This window comes from Stigmatopora argus, chromosome 18, assembly GCF_051989625.1.
Source record: "Stigmatopora argus isolate UIUO_Sarg chromosome 18, RoL_Sarg_1.0, whole genome shotgun sequence".
Taxonomy (NCBI): Eukaryota; Metazoa; Chordata; class Actinopteri; order Syngnathiformes; family Syngnathidae; genus Stigmatopora; species Stigmatopora argus.
Genome location: NC_135404.1, coordinates 921,806 through 943,095, shown reverse-complemented (window position 1 = coordinate 943,095; position 21,290 = coordinate 921,806). Strand labels below are relative to the sequence as shown.

General features: G+C 42.1%; 1 protein-coding gene and 1 long non-coding RNA gene across 12 annotated transcripts in view; one reads left to right on the top strand and one right to left on the bottom strand.

Moving 5' to 3' along the window:
• The window catches only part of LOC144092640 (uncharacterized), a 97,278-nt gene that overhangs the window by 55,261 nt on the left and 20,727 nt on the right, over window positions 1-21,290 (top strand). For 8 of the 11 annotated variants that reach the window (XM_077625627.1, XM_077625629.1, XM_077625628.1 and 5 more), the window contains 2 exons: window positions 12,307-12,452; window positions 21,049-21,287. In XM_077625627.1, coding sequence (XP_077481753.1) covers window positions 12,307-12,452; window positions 21,049-21,287 — 385 coding nt within the window. The remainder of the gene's footprint in view (window positions 1-12,306; window positions 12,453-21,048; window positions 21,288-21,290) is intronic. The other 3 variants (XM_077625632.1, XM_077625634.1, XM_077625635.1) reach the window with 1 other exon arrangement.
• Window positions 3,065-4,206, bottom strand: LOC144092647 (uncharacterized). Its single transcript, XR_013306114.1, has 2 exons — window positions 4,140-4,206; window positions 3,065-3,942 (listed from the first exon to the last, which is right to left on the bottom strand). It is a non-coding gene; the product is annotated as an uncharacterized LOC144092647 (long non-coding RNA).

Here is a 21,290-nt window from a genome sequence, read left to right as displayed (position 1 = left end):
CTTGGCACTGTATAACAATATCTTTCTCACTTTTACACACTTTCACTCCTTTTTAGTTCGCTTCTTTATTTCTCTTTAACCAGGACTCTATCCTTTTTTTCGCTTTTCATTCAATACACCCAGAACTCCACTATCCGTCACAGATTTTACTTATTCAATACACCCTGGACTTCGCTTTCCTTTACAGAATTTAATTAGTCTTTTCCAACTAAGGGTGTCTGTCCGCCTGCGAAAGTTTGTTGTTTGAATTTTACCTCTGTACGCCTGTGGAAGTTTGTTGTTTGAATTTTTTACCTGATAGGGCCTAGGATTGTCAGGGTTTTCATTTCTCTTTAACGAGGACTCCGCTATCCTTTACAGAGTTTAATTAGTCTTTTTCAACTAAGGGGGTCTGTCACGCCACGGATTTCATCATTCATTCCTTTTTTCTCATTCATTCCTTTTTTAAATAAAATTTACTCACGATTCTCTGCGTCCTTGGTATCCCTTCAACCTTTGGACCCCAGCCCGTAAGGAAGAAACAGTCCTGGAAAAGGATCTTTATGCTGTGGCCACAGACTTTTCTGGATCTTGCTCACCCGCTGGGATCCTTAGGTATCTTGGGATCCGGCTCGAAGGACCAATTAAATGTTGGGTTTAAACACCAGACATTTGTATCACCAATCTGAAAAAAGTAGGAACACAAAGAATTGAGGTTATTTTATTTAAAAATGAGAGGTTCAAGGAACTGTCCTCGTGACAGTCCTCCAAAAGCACTCTGAAAAATGTCCCCTCCTGCAAAGTCTCTTATTGTGTTTTGGGAGTGTCCAAGTTACAGGAAGTTTCAAGCTGATCAAAGGAGAGAGAGATCTCTCCCAGTTACAAAAGGTTATTTGATCATGACCATATGCCCCTTCAAGATAACATCTTTACAGTATCTTTCCCGATATCCTGCAATCTTCACACAATAGTTCAGACAGATGTCGGCCCCCTGGGTAGTTCCTCTTTGTTGAATAAGGTGAAACTTCCCAAGGGCTCAAGACACTAATTCTATTAACTAACATTTCGACAGTCATACCAGAATCAGGATAACTTATATAAAATAATTCCAACAGATACCCCATTGTAATTGTTTACGCCTTCTCATATGCATAATTAACAGCTGCTAAGCCTTGATAGCATGGAGGCCAGCCCTGGACCACATTGTCCAGCTTCGTGTTATAATTAGCTATAAGCTGTTTTCTCTGACCACTGCACGTCTCTTGCATTAGCACTGCAGACGCATACAAATTATGTCGGTTTGACATGTACAGGTAAAATAATCGGGTGTAGCCAGTCACTTCTCATGGTTTTGAGATCATATAATTTTTGCACAAAATCTTTATCTTAGTCCCATCTGGGGACACGAGAATTAATGGATTCTCTGTCGCCTTCCAAGTTACCTGTGATGCGTTTTTCATCATTAGTCCCAAATCTCTGGACATAAGATCTTCATTCACCAAGAAAGTTATGTGTGGTGAAGTGTTAGGTACATTATACCATCGCGCAAGAAATGGATTCGAATCAACATTTAAGGCAGCACCCTCCTGCTTAACTATGATATATTCAGTGGTTAGTGGCACCAGCATGTCTATGGTTTGTGTTTCCCATTTTCCTTCAAATGTTTCACTACATGACGGATCATAGTACATTGTACAATGGTATTCGGTCTTGTGGCTTTTGGAATTTGTGCAAGGATGTACTTTTCCTATTTCTGGATGGCCGGGAGCACTGGTTCAGATATATCACCTATCCAGTATGCTTTTGCCAGTGCTGCCGAATATTCATTTGAAAATTTTCTGTAGGTTTGTCATCTACTACTCCTTCTGGTTTGCAGCAACTATTTACATTTAGTTTGCACAAGGCGCATCTTCCCAACAAATTTAAAGGTGTCTTCTCTGATACCAGAACTGGCATTGTGGTTGTTTCTCCTCTCACCGTTTGTTGAACTAGAGCTGTCATTGGTATTATTTGAAGTGTTCACGAGAATCCCACTGTTTTGACGAATTTGCCAAACATCGGAAGGTCTTGTCTTTTCTCATCATTTGTGCGTGTATTTGGGAATGCCTATTGGTGAACCTATCAATCACTGGTTCATTTTTGGTTATAGATGTGACTATTGGCAACTGACCTTCCCCTGCAGGGCTCTCTGGGCACCCCTAATACCTGATATTCGGCGCACCTGATGGATTAACTGGACCCGAATATTGTCGTTGCGAGTTAGAGCCCTGAACCCGTGAGTGTTGACCGCCATAACCTACTGGCACCCATCAAATTTAGATTTTTTAGAATAGAACTTTATTTCATCCCGTATTCGGGAAATTTCCTTGATTGCAGTGTTGCAGATACAAGCGGGGCGCCTTTGCAATCCTGCGTCCTTATTTGGCGAACACGCACCGCTTTCCTAGGATGCTGTTTTCACGATTCGCGGGGCTGACAGAAGTGAACTGTACGAGTCCATTTTAGGGCATTAGACATCGCTTACATTATTCTGCATACCGGATTCATTTGGTCCTAATTCCACAATAATTGTATGCCTTTTGATTTGTTTTGTGATACCCATGTGAAGAAATTACTAATGAAAACTGTTGCAAAACAGATGACTACAGTTGGGGTTACCAAGGTGGCCGAGGCACAGCTGGCACAGCTGGCACAACTTGTATATGAACAGCCTGATTTGTTTCCAAATTCCGATGATTTGGAGATGGGGACAGCGAGTCCAGACGCAGCATACAGCCCTGAGCCACCTGGAACACCATGGGAACTACGTGAGGATGCTCTTCATTGACTATAGCTCAGCCTTCAACGACTGTACACCCACCCACCAGTCTAACGCCATCATCAAATTCGCTGACGACACCACTGTGGTCGGACTCACCTCAGGAGGGGACGAGTCGGCCTACAGAGATGAGGTCAACAAACTGTCTTCGTGGTGCGCGGTGAACAATCTCACACTGAACACCACGAAAACTAAAGAAATTGTTGGATCTAATCGATAAACATTCAATAACTTCGAATTAGAGGAAGCACACAGAGTCGGCCATGATGAGTTTTATCTAGCTTCAGCTGAAGGAGGGGGTCAGAGCAGCCAGCGGCAGGAGCGCGTCTATCCTCCAGCCTGACTAGTTTGAACTCCCTGAATCCCCCCAGCAGGTCGACTAGTTTTATTGACAAAGGTCATGTGACATAGGTACAAACAGAAGGCGGGACAGTGATCTAATCATGTTTTATACTATCACATGCAGATGATGCGCCCCCAACTCATAGGTGTCACGGACGGAAATTTCCGCTAGCCCATGCAAAATTCTATCCTAGTGACTACACTAAATGAACCTATTGACTAATAAAAAGCATAAGAATACATTCCATACTCCACATTTCCCCCCTGTAGTTACTTTGAAAGAATTTTCATTAGACATCAATTTATATCCCTCCTATCCAGGTTCTAGAATACAAATATCATCAACAGTTACTTTCAACAGGGTATGGAAAATAATAAAATCACTTGTCAAGGCAGAGGCGAAAAACTCGAGGTATTTAGCGTCATTCAAGAAAAATTCCTCTGCGTCCCTCTTAATGAGCGAACACAATTTTTTAAGTCAAGACAAGTACAATTACCCGGACGACTCGACAAACTGAGGCTCGTCACACTTTGAAAGCGCAATAATCTCCAGTATGGTTTGCCATGCGGTGATACTGTATGTCACTGTAAGCTACCAGCGTGTGCTGGATAGTGTTTCAAATCATAACTTTGATACAGGGGATTACACACACAGAAAAAATACAGAACAGAAACAAAATCGCAAATGAGGGAGTTGCAAATTTAAACAGCATTGACTGGTTTCGTCTGGGATGAAGGTGCAGCAGTGTTCTCCCATCATGGCACACACACCTCCATCCTCTGTCCCGCAACATCCCTAAGGGCTATGACAGTTTGGTTAATAAACACTCATGTAACAGTTCAATGTCTTTACACGAAGCATAACTTTATCCACCCCAAGTTGGGAAAATAGCAACTGTATGATTTTCTGGGGGGGCGGACCACAACTTATGGTCACCAGGAACATCACTACCCCAGATTGCATCATGTGGTTTGAATTGCACTGATTTTGATCTCTTACTATTATGTTCACTCCCCTTAAAAGGAATGCATCTCATCTGCACCACTGCAGATTTAAGTGTGGCGTCCAGACCCAGTGAATTCAGGTTGTCAGGATACCACACGTCTTCTTCATAGTAGTTCTCCAGATTGTTCTTTCATCTTGCTGTTGAGGGATCGAAGACCCTCCAGGGCCTTGGTTAAACTCCCGTCAGCTGCTGTGTTGTTCGGGATGAACGTGCAATTTGGTCAGCGAGCTTATACTCATCTGGTACACTGCGGGGAACCCCGATGTTGATGTAGGTTGGGTCCCCATCCAAGAGCGGACCGCTTGGCTCTGCCTTTCCAGTGATGAGGCAGGACGTTTCCTGCACTTGTTTTCCAACTCGAGTCTCTGTGGGCGGGGCGTTCAGATACGCCCAGGTTGTCACTGACAGTGCAGTCACTGACAGTCCAGTCACTGTGATGTGGGTGGCAACAGCTTTCACTGTGGCTTCTGTATAGAGGTGCAAAGTCTATGGGAGGTCAGGGTTAAGTGAGGGGTGCTCGTGGCAGGTGAGTAGACGTCAGATGAGTTTCTTCACGGACAAGGGTTTTGACACCGTCCGACTTAGTCTACTCAAGAGTCACCTGTCTCGAACGACCTTGACCTGAATCGACTTTGACTTTTCAGCGATCTTTGCTGCTGTGGAGGTTGGTGAGTTGGGCCACGAATGGGTCTTCCCATCGTGGAGAGAACCAGGACTTCCTTTTATGACTCGGATCAGGATCCAGTCACCTGGCTTCACCACCTCCTGCAAGATAGACAAAAAGATCACGGCAGCTTACATGTTCTTTGGATAAGTTTCTCTCCTTCCTTAGTCTCTCGTCATGGTTCATCTTCCCATAGAGGAAGTTGGAATGGTCTTCTATGAACTATCTCAAAAAGGTGTTAATCTCGAGCTAGTTGGCACTATCTTCATATACCTTCTGACCAGTGTTAGGCGTTCTGGCCATGGCTTCTTTATCTCTTCCATGGTTTTCTTAAGCCTTGGTTTTATCGTACCATTTGTTTGCTCTACCAGTCCCACACTCTTGGACATTGGCCTCGTTTGGGCCTGAGGTCATCTTGCACATTATATCTGTAACAAATTAAACAGTTCCTACAAAAATTTTAAAAGTAGGTATTTCGATGTCCATATCTCCCCCCTGTTGAGACATTGTCCATGGCTCAATTTTGGAGTACATTTTTGGTAGGCACTGTAGGCCTTTAGCTGTGTACAGGTCGTCTGCAGACTGTTCTTGAGATCGGCTCAGCCCTTGTTGCTGTGCATACTGTGCAGCAAGTGTCCGCGTTGCCTCCCCAGCTGCCGCACTCTGTCGCTGTCTTCAAACACGTACTCAACATCTGCAGACAGCTATTAGGTTGGGCTTAATACCCCAATGAACAAAAATCACAACAATCTTACTTATTCCATCACTATAGTTTGTGAAAATCTAAATGCCTTATCAGTCAAAATTAAATATGCTAGCTGATATTCTATTTTGATCACTGCTTCCTTGTTAAGATAAAGAACTATATTTGGTTTTTTTTCCCTTTCCTACAATTACACAAATTAACTAATCATACCAAAAATAGGAAAAATACAAAAAGCAAACCAGACTGCTTTCTCCTCAGGAAAACAGCTTTGCCGTTCTCTGTAATAGTTTAGATTCACATCAATTAATATCCAAAAACAAAATGCACACATTTATAATTCTGAATAGAATTGAACCCACTAAATTGTAACCACCCCTTGTTTGTCAGGGTCAACATTTTTAGCATAACTGTCTTTTAGAGCAATTAAAGCCCATTACTTTTAAAATGCATACTAATCAAGTCCCAATTCAATTAACAATGTGTATCGCGTTGCATATTAACCTCAGTTGTTTGAAATTCAAAATATCCCAAACTAGTAGTCTTTTAATCAAATGTAACATTCCATTGTCTTTGGAGTTTGCCAATCAGCTCCTATAAAACTTTCTTAATCAATATTTCTCAATAGTCAGGCATAAAATTAAAATCTAGTTACATTTCTATCCATTGTAGTTTCTCTTTTCTCTCTAATTGTTTACTTTAAAAATATGTAAGAAGATCTAGTCACAATTGTTTACTTTAACTATCTGTAAGAAGGTGTAGTCTCAATTGAAACACTTTTTTATATGGAGACAATAAAACCAATATAAAAAGTTCCTCATGGCTTATAGCATTGCTCCCCGAGCAATAATCTTTCCAATCAATATTGGAGTGCTTGCCATTTTGTCTGATTACGTCAAAAGTTTATCTTACCTGCCTCCGCATACGTTTCAACTGAGAGAACCTTCTTACAGAGCACAAAATGGATCCGCTATTTTCATGTCTGCTGGTTTGGTCAGGAACATTTGCACTCTCATCCTGGGTTGCTCATCATGTTTCCTGTTGAGAAATGCAATCTCCCTCTGCCAACCCAAAATTAATGCGTTTCTTTAAAGTTTTTTCTTTTATGCAGACATATGATTAGCCTCATCCTCCAATTCCAATCGTGTAGTTAATAATGGCGTTTGGTACATTCCACTAAATTGGATTTCCATATTTTTCCAGAACGAAATATGGAAACTTTTGTCAATTCAGTCAATTATTCTGTTAACACAATTTGGATGCCATTATCACAATAAATCAATAGTACTTTGGAATTTGGTATCAAGCACTGTCTTTTCAGTGCTCCTAAATTTTGCATAGCAGATTTGTTTCTCCACTTCAATTTTCACATTTGGAGTACTGCTGCTTTTTCCATTAAAAAAATCCTTGGACAAAATATTTTTCCATAATTTGTCGTTGCCATCCCTGGAACGGGCTTATTGGCGAATTCCGAAATCGATTCCAATTTGCTAAATCATTTTCCACCTTGATACCTAACCGATTGATTATATCTTGGTGGTCGGCCAATTAGAAACACAAAAAGACAAACAAACAATCATTCATGTTCACACTCATTTTCAGAAATCAGTGGTCTGCAATTTTTCATCACTGGTGAAGAGCGCCATCCCACGTCTGGGCTTTTTGGCAGCTTACCTCCATTTTGCTGTCTTATCAGCCTAATCATTCTCAAAAGAAATAGGTTAACGTCATTTGGTTGACATCAACTGTTTGATGCTAATGCAATTCGTATATCATTAATATTCTAATAGTCATTAATATGACCCACGCCAAAGCATATTCCACCTGCTGATGGGCAAACAATGAAATACCCTCCGTGCACTGACGGTATTCCATGATGTTTATTCCATCTCAGTGAAATCATGCCTATCCTAAATTAATTATTCTATCTAAATTTACCTAATAATTTGGATAAATGCCATTTCTGCATTGTTCTCTTGTTTGATATCATTAATAATTTGGATGATTCTTAATACTTAAGTCTAAATCGCAAATCACTGTCATATATCTAAAACCAATAGTTAAAGCTCTGGCTGAATTCCTATCCGCTCTAAGAAGGCGGTTTTATTTAAAATAAGAGCCATTTTCTGTGCTCACTGTTACCTCAATTACAATTTAGGGAAAATAACCTTTCACTAGGCATTTCCTAATATAAATAAATATCAGTGTTTAATAAAGGACCCATAATTTGTCACTAATATATTACAACACTGTCATCTCTCTGTCTCTCTCTCCTTCCCTCCCCCTCCGTGGGGAGACAATCGGACTCAAGTGATTTAGGTTCAAACCTGCAGTGGCATTTGCGTGCTGTGGTTCCTCTCTCTCTTTGTGCAGGGGGAGGGGGCCTTGGGCTGGGCTGGTGTGGGCTCTCTCCTGGGTCCAGGTGTGAAATGGGCAGTAAGAGCTATGGGCGAGCCCCCCCCCCTCTTTTTGTTTGCACCGGGTGTGCTTGGCTTGTCGGGTGAGGGGTGTCCGCTTCTGTGAAGGGGGCCTGGCCGTAAAGTGGGCTTCTTGCCTGGCTCCACATTATTCGGCCATTTTCGTCCTTTGTTCTGTCTTACATGTGCTCATTCCCCCTTCTCTCTCCCTTTGTAGCTCATCTTGCCAAAGGCCGTACCTCTTGAGCTCATGTTCAATGATCTTCATAGGGAGGGCCCCAATTTTGAAATGTGTGACTATTACCTGAACTTGTGAAAAACATATAATTCTTGTTCTCCATGAAGATAGAAAGTTTCTTGAGGAAAGACAACCACCTAAAGCAGCTCCTCATCCTTTCTGTCCAGAATCTTCACAAGCATGTTAACCATGTTTTAGTTTCATTCTTCAATGATCAGGAAAATCTCTCAGCATGAATTCCACATCTTCTTACTTCACGTCCCTTTGTTTGAACGTTTTTTTTTTTTAAAACAATGGTCACATGTTACGCTATTATACATTTAAGGCGATATTTTACGGCGATTCTTTAGGGACGTTGCATCTAATTTATTATCTCTTTAATACTTATCTTTGATTATCCTATTTATCCGTCTACGTCGTCTTTTTAACCGTTATTCTCTTCAATCCTCTCGATTCACGAGCGCATACCAAGCGCGTACCGAGCGCGTCCTAAAGCGCGTCACGGCCTACTTCCGGTTCTTAACAAACGCTTCTGGTTTATATAATAGTAGTACTATACTTTTTAATCGAGCGCTAGCGCTTTCTTACTCATCGGGTGCAGTATTTTTGGAAGCTTTATTTTTGACAATCTCCAGAAATCCTTTACCGAGGGACTATTTCACCCCCTAGGTTAAAGCCGCGTCACCAGCTTGCCTTACGAACGTAACTTATGGCCGAAGTGTACGTCCGCCGCATACCTTGTGTATTACCTTCTTTTTTGACATACATACTCCCCAACGATATGCATTTATCCCCGATTTATGAGGCGTTTTTCTTCGACTTTCTCACGATTGGAAAAACGGGATTCCCACCAGACTTGTCCTAAATCTTAATTTTAAACAGCCCCTTACCGTCTCTTGTGCCTCCTCCTTTTCGATGGGGGTTCGTTCTTCAAACGGGCCACGATCAACCGAAATGCCCTCTCTTTTAAAGTAAGAGTAGCTGACGTCAGTATTCTCGGCTTTCAGTCCACCGCGGTCCGAAAATTCAGAAATGAATCTCCCGGGTTTCTAAGGCACCAGAAAATGTTGGATCTAATCGATAAACATTCAATAACTTCGAATTAGAGGAAGCACACAGAGTCGGCCATGATGAGTTTTATCTAGCTTCAGCTGAAGGAGGGGGTCAGAGCAGCCAGCGGCAGGAGCGCGTCTATCCTCCAGCCTGACTAGTTTGAACTCCCTGAATCCCCCCAGCAGGTCGACTAGTTTTATTGACAAAGGTCATGTGACATAGGTACAAACAGAAGGCGGGACAGTGATCTAATCATGTTTTATACTATCACATGCAGATGATGCGCCCCCAACTCATAGGTGTCACGGACGGAAATTTCCGCTAGCCCATGCAAAATTCTATCCTAGTGACTACACTAAATGAACCTATTGACTAATAAAAAGCATAAGAATACATTCCATACTCCACAGAAATAATCCTGGACTTTCGCAAACACGGCACAGATCTGGCCCCACTCCTCATAAATTGAGTATGTGTAGACAGGGTCCAGTCCTTTAAATTCCTGGGGGTCCACCTCCCGGATAAGCTCTCATGGTCTACAAACATCACGGCAGTAGTGAAGAAGGCTCAGAAATGACTCCATTTCCTCAGGGTACTTAGGAAGAACAACTTGGGCACCAAGCTTCTGATAACCTTCTATAGAACCACTGTAGAGAGCATCCTGGCATACTGCATCACAGTGTGGTACGCTGGAAGCACGGCGGCAGACAAAAAGGCCATGCAGAAGGTGATTAACACTGCCCAGAGGATTGTCGGCTGCTCTCTGCCCTCACTGGAAGACATTGCCAGCCCTCGTTACCTCAGCAGAGCCAGGAACATCATAGGGGACCCTTACCACCCTGGTCACAATCTGTTCCAGCTGCTGCCCTCTGGCAGACGTTTTTTCCCCACATCCATCAGAACTCTAAATTTGCGGTAACACAACACACACATTCCCTTCTGAGGTCATATGAAAAGATGTTTGGGTGGTGATCTGCCTCCTACTAGCTGACTAAGCTAGTAGGAGCTGGTAAGTGAAAGACAGTGAGAGGTAAGTGACCTGTATCCATAACAGCAGAATGCCAATTACAAGTCCGTAACTATCACTTATTTAGGTCTTTTGCCGAGTAAACGTAGCTTATGGAGAAGCACCACCAATTTCGTCATACGCAGTTTCTGGGTGTGATGACAAGTAGGCTTTTTGTTGTTGTTGATAATGACGACAGGGCCTATGTCCGATTATTATTATTATGAGGTATGGCGAGACTGACATCTAAATTGTAAATTGTGTATATGTATATATATATATATATATATATATATATATATATAGTATAGTATACTATAGTATAGTTTCCAGTTATTTCTACAATATACAACATATGTATTTATATTTATATATATATATATATATATATATATATATATATATATATATATATATATATATGTTGTATATTGTAGAAATAACTGGAAACTCAAGAGAGCCTTGACATTATGTTCTTCACAAGTGTATGTAAACTTTTGACCACAACTGTGCATACACAGATGTACAATTTATAATTTAGATGTCAGTCTCGCCATACCTCATCTGCGTCTGGACTATAAGTCGCTTATTTTTTTCAGCAACATGCTTATTTATTTATTTTTATATTTAATCATGTATTCATTTATTTATTAACGTACTTATTACCTATCTATTTATGTCTAAAATGCCTTTCCTGTATCTGCATTCTCACCCTCTTGCTACTGTGACAATGAAATTTCCCGAATACGGGATGAATAAAGTTATCCAATCCAAATTATCTGCACCTGTGACTTTTTACCTCTAAGATTGCTGAGTGGGATCAGCAAGCAGATATTACTCGACAAATAGTAAACAACCGCTTCATATCAGCTACATCTATCAGACATATACAACTTCAGCAATTTAACAGTATTTAACCATTATCAGTTTGGTGCATTATAGCGTTATCTTACAGTTTACACTACTCATGACAGTTCATTTGTCACATTTTACCCAGTATAGTCGGTTGAAGACCATAATACTCACGGTCACACCTATTATGTAAACACTAGCACACAATTGGCAATAGACATTGGTAGTCAGGCAGAATGGAAAGGTGAGAGAGTGCTTTGGAGCCCTCCGGGAAGAGTCTCCCGGCGGGACGAGCCATACGGAGACGAGCTCGGCAGGTCGAGTCATCTAGAGGAGACTTCCTGTGGGATGAACCATTCACTGAGGGACATCATGAGAGCAGCAGACTACCGCGAGGGGCGACAACGTCTGTCCAGGAGGCTGGCAAAGGGGAAGAAGTGGAGCGAGCGGCCAACTCCTACAAGTGTCCCAAGGCAACGAGGGACGACTTTCCCGACCTGGGGTCCCTCCAGCGGACACTGAACTGATCATCGGCGGGTGATGGAAGAAAAGGGACCGGTGACCCCAGATGCTGATCTTACAGTGGCACAATAATTCGCTGGGTGGCAATAAAGTGGAAACATCGGTCCTGCCACATTCATTGGGACCGACAAGCATCGGAAGTCCAGAACAACTGAACTGTGTGATGTGCTCGAACGTTGGAACTGTGTGATTGGTTAAAAAGTACAACAGGAAGGAATATTGTGGAATTATGCCTAAATGAATCCATAATATAATTGATGACTAATGCGCTAAAATGAACTTGTTGTATAACTCGCTTATGTAAGCCCCCACAATGCGCCAAAACGATGACAATGGATTGCAGATGTTTCCTGTTTTCGTGGTTCCATAAAAAGACGTGAGCTTGCATTAAAGATCAGGTTCTTCCTCTGAAGTTGACAAGAGCAGAGTGCGCTGATTCATTCTTCCATAGGATGGTTGTCCGTCTCCTGGTGCCCTACGATTGGTTGCCCACCGATTCAGGGTGTCCCCCTCCTCTGGCCTGGAATCAGTTGGGATAGGCTCCAGCAACCCCCACGACCCTAATGAGGATAAAGCGGTTCAGAAAATGAATGAATGAATATTAAAGTCAAAGTATCTGCTATTTATTCCAGTGACATCCATTATCATGTCGAATCTAATTGCCGCGGTCTTATCCTGAATTTCATTTTTTCCTCATATGAGCAGGCCTTACGTGGCAGCCGTACCAGTTCTACGCCGAAGACTGCATGGAGACCTTCGGTATGCAGCCAAAGCAGGTGTCTGACTTGGCGCCCAGCAACGTGACCCGGGTCATCTGCACTGAGCGCTACTCCAGATGGTTAGGCGTTAAGGTATTTGGAGATATAGAATATATATATATATATATATATATATATATATATATATATATATATATATATATATATATATATATTAGCGTGGTTTGTTTTTGACCTCATATCTACAACACTGCGTGCTCTTTTTCTGTTCTGGGGGATTTTTGGAAGACAGACAGAGACATAAAGGACTAACTGAGACCCGGGGTCGGTTCTCACACCGATGTGACTTTATTGCATGAACGACAACCTCTGGTATCTGACTCCGTTTTTAAATCCTTTCCGAGCAGGCAAAAGTGGGTGTTAACCTGTACATCAGTGGGTGTTTCAGTTTAGGACAAGCTTTCTTAAAGTGTGTTCTCTCCTGTGGCTAGCTTGTCCGGACAATTAGACTGTCCCCCTCACTTAGGGTCAATAACTGTTTTATAATAATGCTACCTTGTTAAGAACAACTGGTTTAAAAGCAAATACCCGGGCCACATTTGCAAGTCAAACATACGTGTTACCCAGTGGCGGTCCGTGCATTTTCTCGTAGCGCCTTCAACGGATAAAATCCACTTCCTAGCAGCATTTAATGATTAAATACAAATACTGGAGCTTTTCAGACATTGCAACCGGGCTGAGGGGTGATTTTCCCGGGAAAAGACAGCGATTGAAACAAATTGAAATATTATTTAGGAATATAGCCATATTTTACTCACCAAAAATCCTTTTTAACTATACACAATATCCATCCTCCTTTCTTTCTTCCTTCTTTTCTATTGCCATTGAAGCTAATGCTGAAAGTCGAGCTCTGGCTAATCACTAGCCAATCATAGTTTTGGTGAAAGCGATGACGTATCCCTACGCCTGCGACAAGGCATTGTGGTATTGCCAACTCGAAATCTGATTGGTTAAAGCAACAGTCTAATCGACGCTTGTTTAATGCAGCAGAGCCTGCAGAACTGATTGTGAAGGCCTTGAGGCAGATTTCTGACCCTGGCAACAAATAATGGCTGAAATGTGATTGGTTAAATGCTTCAATATGAAAACACATCTGGATGCAGTGCAACTAGGGGGAAAAGCAATGAAAGGAAGCTAACAGACAATTTGGAATTATTTCATAAGTATTGATGGACAAAATATAATATTTGATTCAGATATTTCTTAGGCCAGCAGAGAAGGCCTAGAAGGCCCTGACGGCCCGCCACTGGTGTTACCATGATATACGAGTGTCCCAACATATGAGAAATTTGAGCTAAGAAGAAAATTCCGAGCTAATTTTTGCCTTGAGATACGAGACAAATTTGAGATACAGGCATGGTTCTCGATGCAGCCACCGGGTGGGCAAGTATCCAAGCGACCGAGTCGATAGTCTGCGTAAAAGCCAGCGGAATCTAAATGGACTTGCAAGCAAAGCAAGCATCTGGAAAAAGCCACCCTCTGAACCCTTCAAAGCGAAACGTGGCCGGTTCGATAATTTTAAAATACAAACACAGATCTGATTTATGGAGAAGCAACAAGTTCCGTGGTGGAATACATTAACATCTCAGTTATTTAAATGTAGCGTAACATAAGAATAAAACTTATTTTTAGGTGTGTGTATGGTAATCTAAGTTTGTTTAAGTAAATAAAAAGTTCACATCATGTGACAAGCGCGTTGCCGTCCGCCAAGTCTCTCCTGTCCACCCCTCCCTCTCTCTCTCTCTCCCTCTCCCTCTCCCTCTCCCTCTCCCTCTCCCTCTCCCTCTCCCTCTCCCTCTCCCTCTCCCTCTCCCTCTCCCTCTCCCTCTCCCTCTCCCTCTCCCTCTCCCTCTCCCTCTCCCTCTCCCTCTCCCTCTCCCTCTCCCTCTCCCTCTCCCTCTCCCTCTCCCTCTCCCTCTCCCTCTCCCTCTCCCTCTCCCTCTCCCTCTCCCTCTCCCTCTCCCTCTCCCTCTCCCTCTCCCTCTCCCTCACCTTCACCTTTCTCTGTGACAGGAATATGTCACCATCCCGCTTTCTAGCTCGAATCTCTGTGGGCGGGGCATTCAGCCACACCCAGGCAGCCACTGACAGTACAGTCACTGTGATGAGGGTGGCAACAGCTTTCATTTTGGCTTCTGTGTGGGGGTGCAAAGTCTATGGGAGGTCATGGTTAGGTGAGGGGTGCTCGTGGCAGGTGAGTAGACATCAGACGAGTTTTTCACAGACAAAGGTTTTGGGACTGTCAGACTTCCAGTCTACTCATAGTCACCTATGTCTCAAACTACTTTGACCTGGGATTGGTGAATCCACGTCGACCTTTCAGCGATCTTTACTGCTGTGGGGGTGGTGAGTTGAACCACAAATGGGCCTTCCCAGCGTGGCGAGGACCAGGACTTTCTTTTTATGACTCGGATCAGGATCTGGTCACCTGGCTTCACCACCTCCTGTAAGGGAGACAAAGGGGATAATGGCAGCTTACATGTACTTTGGACAAGTTTTTCTCTAAACATTTTTACCATCCACTCTGTGAGTGGATATGCCTCGCCCTTAGTCTCTTGCCATGGTTCACCTTCCCATAGGGAAAGTTGGAATGGTCTTCCATGAACTATCTTTTCTTCCATGGTTTTCTTAAGCCTTAGTATTATTGTAACATTTGTTCTCTCTACCAGTCCCGCGCTCTGCGGATGATACGAGCAGTGTTTTTTCAGACTTATTCCTAGGTGTTTTGCCATGTGTTGTACTATGTTGTTTACAAAATGAGCTCCATTGTCACTCCAGATGATTCTGGGGATCCCATGTTCTGGGATTATGTTTTTACAAATGGCTTTAGCCACCGTTAATGCGTCTAGTGATTTTGTGGGGACTATTTCAGTCCTTTTAGAGAATGAGTCAATCAAGACTTCTGGATAATTCAATGAAATCCATGTGTATTCTTTCAAATGGGTAGGTACCTTTTGGACATTGGCCTCGTTTGGGCCTGAGGTTACCTTGTACATTATGTCTGCAAAGTTAAACAGTTCCTACAAAAATAATTAAAGCAGGTATTTAGACCTGTTGGCACATGGAACACACACTGTTCCATGTCCATCATTTAAAGTAGGTATTTAGACCTGTTGGCGCATGGAACACACACTGTACCATGTCCATCAGCGCCCCTGTTGAGACATGAGACTTTCCATGGCTCAATTTTGCTATTACTTCAAACAATGATCGTGGGATGCATTGCTTGTTTTCTACTGCATAGAGGCCGTTCTCGCGTTGAGTGGCTCCTTCCGTCTCCCATTGTAGTTTTTCTTTTTCTGGTCTTTTATTTTAACCCTTTGCAAGAAGGTTTAGTCTCAATTGAAACGCTTTCACCTTTCTTTCTTTTCATATGGAGACAATAAAACCAATATAAAAGAGTTCCCTATGGTTTATGGCATTGCTCGCTGAGCAATAATCTTTACAATCAATATTGGAGTGCTTGCCATTTCGTTTTATAACGTCAAAAAGTTTATCTCACCTGTCTCCTCAAACGTTTCAACTGAGAGAACTTTCTTACAGTGCAAAAGGTGGATCCACAACCCCCTCGGCTATTTTCATGTCTGCTGGTTGGTCAGCAACACTTTGTATGGACCTTCCCACTTTGGGTCGTGCTAGTGCTTCTTCTTTATACTGTAAGCTGAGCACCCAGGCTCCTGGCACCACCGTTTCCTGTTGAGAAACACAGTCTCCTTCTGCTAACCCAAATTCAATGCGTTTCCTTAAAGATTTTTTCTTTTTTTATGTAGTCAGCCAGATTAGCCTCATCATTCAGTTCCAATCGTGCAGTGAATAATGGTGATTTGTATGGTGTACCAAATAGGATTTTCATATGTTGTTGTCCGGTTGAACTCGTTATGTACATGCAGTGATTTCATAATGAAATATGGAACCTTTTGCCAATCCCGTCAATTATTTTGTTAACACAATTTGGGTGCCATTATCACTTTAAATCAATGGATCTTTGGAATTCCATATCGTGCACTGTCTTTGTTTTTTTCTTCTTAGTGCTCGCAAATTCCCCATTTCCCAGAGCAGGTTAATTGTTCCTCCACGTCAAGTTTCACATTTGGAGTACTGCTGCTGCATTTTCATCAAAAATTTCATTTGACGAAATATTTTTTCCATAATTTGTCGCCACCATCCCTGAAAAGGGCTATTGGCGATTTCAGAAATCGATTCCAAATTTCTAAATCCTTTTCCACCTTGATATCTGATCAATTGATTATATCTTGGTGGCCAGCCAATCAAAAAGACAGACAACCATTCACGCGCACACTCAAAATCAGACATCAGACACCAACTCATCTCACCCTTACCAAGGAGACAATGTTTACTTAAGATAAGAGCCATTTTCTGTACCACACTGTTACCACAATTAAAACTAAAACCAACAATAAGTAAATTTGAGAAAATAACCTTCTACTAGGCAATTCCTAATGACAAATTTCAGTGTTTAATAAAGGACCCACAATTTGTCACCAATATGTCAAAATATTGTAAATTTTTTCATCCCTTTTTCTCTAACCAGCTCTCTCTCTCTGTCTCTGTGACGTTGTCTCTTAGCGGAGTCCCTGATTCGAATATTAACACACCAAGACCACAAGTCCCTGACTTTGTCTCTTAGCGGAGTCCCTGACTCAACACTCTTAGCGGAGTCCCTGACTCAACACTCTTAGCAGACTCCCTGACTCAACACTCTTAGCGGACTCCCTGACTCAACACTCTTACTTCACGTTCTTTTTCTTTCTCGTCACTTACTTTGTTACAAATGTCTTATTGTATTTTATGCTGTTTCTCTCTAGGGACGTCCTGTCTTAATTTATTATCTCTTTAATACATATTTTGTTATCTTATTTATCCGCCTAAGTCGCCTCTTTAGTCATTTATTTTCTTATTTTGCGCAGCAATTGTCGAGTTTTATAAGTGCGTCGCAACGCACCTCCCGGTTTTATCTATTCCCCCTATGAGGATTACGCATTCTATCACAGTTATTATTCTATTTTTCTTGTATTGAGCTCTGTTTTACTCACTCTCTTGGCACCGTATTTCTATACTTTTACTTTACTTTAACACAATCTTCGAAGTCCCTGACAGGGGGTGCGACCCCCACTCCTCTGGAAGACTGACGGCACAGCCAACCTCGTGGATCGTCTGGAAAGGCACAGCCTTTCTCGGAGATAGATCGACGCATAGCCACGATCCGTTGTATACCTGTACGTATTTCTCCGACTTATAGAGAACGCTTCCTCAACTCACAGGGAATGGTATACGCAACTTTTTCGCCGATGGATGGAGACATTTCCTCCCACTCTCTCAGGGAAACGGGGACTTATGCTAGATTTTTTTTAACAAATTAATTTTAACCAGCGCCTGACTGTCTTAGGTGCCTGTCCTGGTTCGATGAGATTCGTCACTGGATCTCGGGGCGATGGGAAACCGATCCCTATTGGGCCCTTCCCTCAATGGGGGATGGCTGACGTCAGTTTCTTGGCCTCTCGATTCCCCATCGTCCCGATGCCACAGATCTTGAATCCCGGGTTTTGGCACCAGAAAATGTCAGGTCCACGCTCAATATTCAACAAGGTCGAACACATGTAAGCACACCAAGACAGATGGAGTGATATTTTGACGCTTCTGCAGAAGGGGAGCATGGAGAGAAACAGACAGAGTTCCTCTGTGTAAGACTCCGCTGAATCTCTGACTGTTTCCGCCCGCCAATCTCTGACTCCCTCTTCTGCATCAACGGGTTTTATTAGAACAAGATTGCGTGACATACAAAGTCTTTATGACAAGGATGCAGGGCTATGACAAGGATGCATTGATAACTCGTATTGAAACATTATTTTCGTTACACAAGAAGCATGGCAGTAAACGTGTTAATACATTTCACACTAACACTTTGGCAAAGGGAGGGCCACGTCGCCACGCCCCCTGATAGGGTCTCTTCGCGGGCCTCCTTGGCATTCAGTTTATGCTCAGAATGGAGACAGCTTACGCTGCCTGCAAAGATTTTAACACTGCCCCACGTGATTTACAGCACAAGCACGGAAAACACCACAGCACTTAACCACTCCACACCAGAATATTGACCACAAACCCTTTAGTTCTCATTCTACTGTTTCTTGGTACAAACTAACTCACCTTCGTGTTTACCGTTCCAGAAGTGACCACTCAAACAAAGTTTTTCTTACATGAAGTTATAGCAATACATTTTTTCACACTTTTGTTTTCCACACAGTCCTAAGCATATCATGTTTTTTCTTTTTCCTGCACATTTTGTTATGCCTTAATTATTCTTTGCCTGTCGACTGGCGACAGGAAACAGAACAAACGGAAAGAGACGGATAGAGAGACAGACAGAGAGGGGCAAAGATCGCACACACAGACACTCTCCCAAACGTGCGCGTACCTTTCTGAACGCACGGTAGCCTATATTATACAGAGCTGCCTACCTCCGTCGACCCCATTTCAGGAGTACCCTTATCCCATTTCCAGAGTATTTCCGGAGTGAATGCGATTCACGCAAAATCGATATAAAATGTATAAAAATAGTGTAGGACAATTGAAATCAAACTGTTATTATCATGTTTTTACATTAGTTGAAATATTGTATTTTTGCAAACTATTAAAATATTAAAAAAGTACAGCATAATGAAAATAAGTTTATCTTTGTTTGGTGGTCTTTCTACGTGGGTTTTACAGTCAAATTCCACAATTTGTTATACTGAACTCGCACTGGGATGTTGTGCAAATGTCGGTCCTTCAACATGCGATATTTTGTCGAATATGAACCAATAAACTTCTGCGAGTGTCTGGGTTTCTTATTAGACGTTTCATCCAAATTGCCATCCATTTTGTGCTCATCCCGATCTGTCATATTGATAAAACGTACCAATGTCAAAGTGCCGGCACGCGGGCCAAAAATAGCCCGCCGCAAAATTTTGTGCGGGCCGAGAAAGTAAATGATGAGGGCCGACTTTCTGTTTTATGATCATATTCAAATGAAGATTAGAGATGTGTAGGGAATATTTCCTGTGTTTCCCCTTTTTAAATCAATAATTGCAAAATATTTGTACTAATTTGAATGTCCAAAAAGGATCTATCGATCAGCACAATCGGAAAAGCTGTCAATTCATTAATCGATAAATTTTGGCATCCTAGTCGGAAGACAACACGGCCCTCCGGATGAAATCAAAACTACAATGTGGCTCACGACAAAAAATGAGTTTGACACTCTTGCTTTAGAACAACCCCGGAAATGATAGGATCTGTTTCGAAACAATGGACTGGTGGTTCAGTCAGCCTTAATAATACTTCTTTCCCTTGTGAAAAAAACGAAAAAGAAAACGTTAAAGTGGTAGAGCCTACCTATGGCATAGGTAGGCTCTATCGCTTCAACATTTTCGTGGCAATCGATTTGGAATCGATTGCACAGGTAGCCTCTATTGCTTTGGCATTTTCGTGGCAATTGATTCACAATGCACTCGTGCAGTTGAATCAAATGCGGCAGTAAGATGAGGTAGCTGTAGCGATGGTGTGAATTTTGAGACATTTCAATTGGAAACAGTACTTTTCCCAAATGGATGCTTAAAAAAACTCAGTGATCATTTTTGGGGATTTCCAGAGTTTAAGGAGGTTGTCAGGAGTCCCAGAGTTTGTGTTACTTGTCCGGCTAGTTGGTAGGTTTGAATTCTGTAAGTACAACATGTATTTGTGGCACAAATACCCATAAATAGACGTACTTCTACTGCAAGTGCACACAATTAAACCTATTTGTAACACACAGTACACACAAATACCTGTGAGTACTGTAGGGCACGTGTCTGCAACCCAAAATGTTGAAAGAGCCATATTGGACAAATAAAACATAACAAAGGCAATGATGCTGTATGAATCTGTATTGGCCTACAATCAAAATGACTGATTTGGCTACATATACATCATGAGTATTCATGATTAAATGTTATTTTCCTCACAGTGCATTCTGTAGAGAACGTTGCATCACGTGACTGCTCTGTTGTATGATCCCGCGTCAAGTTTAACTTCCTCACAATATTAATGAATTATGTTTCCTTGCTTTGATGAAATTAAAGAAATGCAATAAAGAAATCCAAACTTTTATGTCATTTTTATTTTGAGGATTTGACAAAACAAATCAAAAAATGGAATGTGCATAATTTTCACCATCTGTTAACAGTAATGGTGGAGTTTGGAGATGCAATCCACTTCTAAAAATCTATTTTTGCGCTTGTCTAATTTCTCCAGAAGTAATGCAATTACACTTTTTCTCTTTGCCGACTGGGTACTTGCTGCAAATGCAGTATGCCTTACCTGCAAATATCTTTCCACATGACTACATTTTTGAAAAACCTCGAGGGAGCCACTAGGGCTGCACTAAAGCCGCATGTGGATCCAATACCTATGGTTGCCAAACCTCAAAGTAAAGTTAGGGTCATCTTGGGACAAGAACACGTGTAATTGTAGCACAAGTATTCACAAGTAACATTTCACAGAAATATATGAATTTGTAGTATAAGTACACGCAAATACACACTTGTAGTAACCTCCATGTTTGCATGCAAATCTACCCAGTATGAAAATGTATTTATACCTGAGGAGCTAACATGCTAATGCTAACACTTAGGAGGAGAAGAACGTGGTGTTTGAGGTGGGAGCTCGACTGCGCCTGTTCGCAGGCCCCAAGCTCCTCAATATGGACACCTTGTACACGCACCTGCAGAGCAGCAAAAATTTGCGAGACTTCTTCACCTTCACCAACCTGCGCCTCAGGCTTCTGCAACCAGCTCTTGGAGGGACCTACGTCCAAAGAAACAACCTGCTCAAGTACTTCTATGCCATTTCCAACATTGACGTACCAGCCAGGTA